At 40.3% G+C, this 5,690-nt stretch overlaps 1 protein-coding gene across 1 annotated transcript in view; it reads left to right on the top strand.

The window, feature by feature from the left end:
• Positions 1-5,690, top strand: part of SCIN (scinderin) — a 91,923-nt gene that overhangs the window by 3,578 nt on the left and 82,655 nt on the right. Inside the window, exon 2 of the mRNA XM_019533967.1 lies at positions 5,517-5,671. Within this exon, the coding sequence (XP_019389512.1) occupies positions 5,517-5,671 (155 nt within the window). The remainder of the gene's footprint in view (positions 1-5,516; positions 5,672-5,690) is intronic.

Here is a 5,690-nt window from a genome sequence, read left to right on the forward strand (position 1 = left end):
TTGGTTGTGACGCCCATTGTCAGGTATCTGCTAATACATGGCAGTCTGTGTGAAGCCTCATTTCCCAGGGATCCCAACATTGCTCTGATTTTTCCAACAGGTGTTTTGGATGCGTTGAGGAGAAATCTTGGAGCAGAGTTGTGGATCTAGTGTTATTCCTGGCAGGGTTATACTGGGCTCACCCAGTTTAATTTTTCTCCAGTTGAAAATGAGAGGCATTGTATAGGTGGAATATTGGACAAAATCTGCCTTATTGCCAGAAGTGCACTCAGATGTGGTAGAAGAGAGGATATTTTGACAGATATTCACTTATGCCAAAGGCATTGGATGCTATTATCAGGGTTTGACAATGAGAAACTTTGCAGTGAAATTAATCAGCTTTGGCACTATGCTGTATATTTTGCATTTATCTTTTATTATTTGTATAGTGGTCAAAGTATGGAGCTGCTTCACAGTCAATAATAAACCCCTAGCCTCTGCAGAACTTTTGATCAAAATGAGAACTGGCATTTTAATTACCATTAGAACCACATTGAAATAGGAACTAACCAGTTGTTTTCTGCTTGTCAAACTTTAAAAAGTGTAGAAAACCACGTTTGCAACTTCTGGCTTTCTACAAAACAGAGGTTCGTTGACATTTCCCCGCTTTATGGTGATATTGTAAATACAGTATTGAGGAATCTTTGTTTTCCATATCTTTGCACATGTAAAACAAATAAATACTTACCAAATATACAGTCTGGCTCTCTTTGCAACTGGCCCAAGGCATGCCACTCTGTGAAATGTGGTATATCCTTTATACTAAGGATAGCTTCATGTGGTATAGATAGACATTGTTCTTTGTGCAAATGGAAGCTAGAGTTATGCATTTAGTTACTTCAGGGAATACATTAAATATTTCAAGAAAACTTTTCCTGCTATAAAGCAAGTCAGTCAAGGTGAGTGAGGTGAAAGCTCGAGGTGAAAGGGTAATGACAAAGTACATATTGTTAGGAAAAGAACATGGGTAGATCTTCAAGGGCCTATATGACAGCAAAGTGCATAAGTTGCACTGAATTTCTATTAGTGTGAGGCCTCTTAAGATTTTTTTCTATTTAGAATATCCCTGTATTCATGAACAAACTAACAGGGCGTAGCAGGTAGAAAAAAATATTGGTATCCAGAAAAGTGGGTGCTTCTGGAGGAGGCAGGTGTATAGTGCTCTAAATATGAGTGTTCAGGCTTCATATTGCATAATGTTTGGGAGAAGGCATTTGGGCTTAGGGTAGGAGCCCATCTGGATGGTTGTGATTGTCCTTCCAGCATCCCAGGCATTGGCATTTGTAGAGATGAGTCTCTGTTCATTTCCTTTCATGGAGAAGAAAGAGGATGAATATAGAAAATAGGATTGATTTGCTTTACCTTTATCTTGTTGCAGCTGTTTGTGAGGGCAATGATTGTAGTCAGATCTCATGTAGCAGGTTTAAACCAGGGGTCAGGAAGGAATTGTCTTCTTCTGATGCATGGGTTGATTTGTACATTTACTTCCCTTTCCTCCAAAGCCTCAGGGATTGGTTATCTAGAGAGACAGGGTAATGAGAAGCATTTGCAGATGCTCTGATGGTACAGTAAATCCTCTTAGGTGTCTAGCTGGTGTATCTTCCTCATACTCTCAGGCTCATTATTTGATCAAAAATCAGGCTTGTATTTAGTTACATTTAATATCCTTGGCTTCCAAATGTTCATGGAGTTCCCATTTTCCAGGCATGCACTTTAGTTGGTAATTGGCTCCAGGGATGAAATCTCTGCATTTGTATAATAACCTCCCTGATCCCATAATTAAGCTAAGTAATATAACAGGGCCAAAGAAATATTGGAAGTATGTGGGGAGAACCTTGAGTAAAAGCATTTGAGGGTGTACTTTAGAACAGTGAGTGAGGCTTTATCTGTGATATAATTGTAAGACTCAAAGTGCTTCAGGACAGGTACTGTCATTTTGTTATATCGATATAGTGTAAAAAGAACCTTGATCGTGGATGAAGCTTCTTGTTTGTAGCCTAGAGTAGAATCAGCAGAGTTTTTAAATGTGCATCTGGTTTTAAAAAGTTCCTTTGTATCCAGTCTCTCAAATGCTGTAAGACAGAAAGTGTACATACTTCAGTTGACTGAAGTATTCCAAAAGGCTCTTCTCTCCACTCTTCAAAAACATTTTTAAACAAAAATCTCATGTAATTTATAGATGTGGCACTGGTGACACAAAAAAGAGTTTAGAATTCAAGAGATCTTTCTCAATTATTTGACTTTTCTAATCCTACTTCCCCCCTGTAGAGCACACACAGGGCCAGATCATATAACAGTTTACTCTCATCTGCAAGAGCACTAAACGGACCAGCATCAACTAACTACTTGTATTCATAGCTGTCTTTGCTCTGTGTCTGTGAAGACTTCAACCTTGTGTAATAGGTTAGATCAGTGCCTTTTTGTGCAGCCTGTGTGGTGCAATAGGAAGTGGAGAAAGTTCATATGAGTAGGTCCACCAGGCACAATGCAGAGCTGTGCAGAGGTTTCCAAATTATTGCTAAATGAGCCAGCTAGAATGCAGCTGTACTGCTGGAAGTAGTTTGGCTGCATTAGCAGAGTACTTTGCCTGAGCTAATATAATCTGCTGTCTAGAACCCAAAGGCTAAGACAGTCAAAAAACCCGAGGGTGAATCTTCACAGGTTAGTCTTTTGATTCCAGAAGTGCAGCCACATGCTTGCAATGGCCCAGGTCAGAAGCCAGGGGCTGCTAGAGCATGCCTTCTTGCTTGGCTGGAGCAGACAGCTTGGGCCAAGGATAGCCTGCCTACCTCGAGAGGAGGTGCAAAGTATCCTAGGATGTTGGGGGACTGAGTTAATTTGAATCTTGGGGGCATCTGGGGCAGAACTTCAATAAAGTGATTTGACCTCAATCAGTGGAGTCTGAAACTACATCCATCCAGGTTTATTTTTTACCGGTTTCAGCCATTTTGTAAGTGGTTTATGTGCACTGAACTTTTTGTTGTGTTACACATTTAAATCGGTTTCTGATCACTTATACCTGTTTATGTGTCATTTCTGTCCCTAGCCAAAGTATCCTCCTGAGGCTGGAGAAGATCTCTGTGTCTCTTGGCATTCCTTTCAGCAAGTATTGGTTGGCGTTATTGCTGAGGGTAGCAGCTTGTGCTTTGCCCCCAAGGACTGGCTGGTTCAAACCATGCCTCCTTAGAACATCATTAATACCTAATATCCATTTACCAGTTGGATCTTCTGGTTCACCCTTGTAGTATATGGCAGAGCTCTTTGGATGCTTTATTTATGGGGTTTAGGTTTAGTTTTTGTATACCAGTGCTGCCAAATAGGATTGAGTGATCTGATGGTCAATGTTCTGGGTTCTTAGTTACTGAAAAAGTTAGCTGGCGATGCTGTCTTTGAAACCACACAAGTAAAGTCATGCTGGTCCATGACTTTTTCTAATTCTAAAGGCTTGGGGTTTTTTATATTTTTCCCCCCAGAAATTAATTAGCCAAGTAGACCCAAGGGGTGTCTACACACCTGCTCTGGGGCAGGGTGGTGGAGAGGTGTTTTAATTAAAGTAGGTCCTCACATGTATTCAGCGGTCCACATTTCAAATTGGCTCATTCAAAAAGTTTTAGGTAAAGTGCCTCCACCACTATTTTGAAATGCGGGCCACTGAATACATGTGACACTGCAGTGCTTGATTTAATTGAGTCTGCTTTGACATGTTCTAATTAGAATGCATTGAATCATGTGTATAGGTACCCAAGGAGCCCAGATCAACTCCAATATATATTAATTGGCCCTGAGTCTCTTTTTGGTTTACACTGAGGTAGACAAATGAAGAATTAGGCCCATAAACTTCCTTGCTCTATGTCTAGAATGATTTTCACCTGACTTTAAGTAATATCACACTAACAATCATCTTTGCATAGAACCTGTTATATTTGGTATATGAAAAGACTCAGTTGCATTTAATATCCTTGGTTTTTAAATGTGCATGGAGTTCCCATTTTCCAGCCATGCACTTTAGTTGGTAATCAGTATAAATATTTTATAATGGTACTCTAACGGCTATTTCCTTGAACCTTGAACCCTATATCATAATTGCATGCTGTAAAGATGTAAGATCTAGTCCTAATGGACTGATGTACAATTCTAATAAGACATTTAACAGTAATTTTAAACAGGTGCCCGTCTTCAGATAAAAAGCTGTTAATAGATGAAAGTGTTTCACTACCATTCTGCCCTTGGCTCCTTAACTTTGTCTTGTGTATGACCTCACACTAACTGGTCTGGTATCTGGAAACGAATTGAGCTATGCTGTTCAGGATAAAGCTGTCAGGGACTGAGCTTTCTCTTGTCCGGTCCATCCTACATGAGGTGGAAAAGCCCATCAAAACTGTACTTTTAAAATTTCTCATAGTTGTCTTCTGGCTGGCTGATTCCTAGTTGTGGGGGTTGCTTGTCTACTAAACTAAAACATTTCTTTTAAAGCCAGGAACATGTATGATCCTGCCTTTTAGAAGACTGGTTATGCTAATACCCCTCCATTTGATTACAGTATACAGAGGAAACTCTGATACACAGGTAAAAACAGCTACACCATTCCTCTCAAAACCAAGTTTCAGTTGTAGTCACTAAGGTTCGATTACACATAATGCACTTTAAGCATGCAGAAAGTGCTTTGCAGCTGTAACAGACCAGACATCCATGATGCACAAACTGCATTAAAAATGCAAATCCCACTTTAAGTTAACCCTGGATGGATGTGTACTAACCTAAAGCACTTTCTGTTACAGCGCTTAGTCGAACATCTGTGCCAGATCCCATCGAGGGTTAACTTAGCACAATCACTGCCATCCCAGGCGGCATTGCACAGGGCTGCTATAAGTCTTGGACAAAGCTTGTTTGCTCTGTCTGAGTGCTGGGCTGGCCCCAGCCCCATGCACAGCTTGCCTGGGGGTTGGAAATAGGGGTTTCTGTCCTGACACCCACCTCAGCCCTGTGACGCACTGAATTTATTGCACGTGGAAACTTGGTACTTCCAGTTCAGGAAACTTGGTTTCCCCATCCTATCTTGGATATTGGTATCCCAAGTAACCACTGTCTTTTGCCTCTTGGACTTGCCTAGGGTTTTCCATGCTTCAGCTCAAAACAAATAATAATAACAGCATAAAAAAAATGAAAGCGGCTTCTCACATAAAATAGTTTGTCTCATTAAACTCAAATTGTATTACTCAGGGAAGGTGAGATGGGAAAGAATCAGATATTTGCATCTCCTGTTTCATTCTATAGAAAGCCAGGTCTGAGAATACCTAAGACATGGTCCTGAAGGATGTTCAATGCTTTTGCTGAAGGGTCAGAACTCTGATGGGAAGGAAATGTTGGAATATACCAAATATATAATCTGCTGAACGTAGCCCTAAGAAACAACAAATCTATTAGGCAACACGTTGGGTTGAATTGTTAAATAAGTGTACTATTTCTTATAATTTCAGGAAAAGAATGTACTCAGGATGAAAGTGCAGCTGCAGCCATCTTTGCTGTTCAGATGGATGACTACCTAGGAGGGAAGCCTGTGCAGAGTAGAGAAATTCAAGGATATGAGTCTACTGATTTTGTTGGATATTTCAAAGGCGGCATTAAGTACAAGGTAGATCACCTTCAAAAAC

This window comes from Crocodylus porosus, unplaced genomic scaffold (genome assembly GCF_001723895.1).
Source record: "Crocodylus porosus isolate Cpor-Errol unplaced genomic scaffold, CroPor_comp1, whole genome shotgun sequence".
Taxonomy (NCBI): domain Eukaryota; kingdom Metazoa; phylum Chordata; order Crocodylia; family Crocodylidae; genus Crocodylus; species Crocodylus porosus.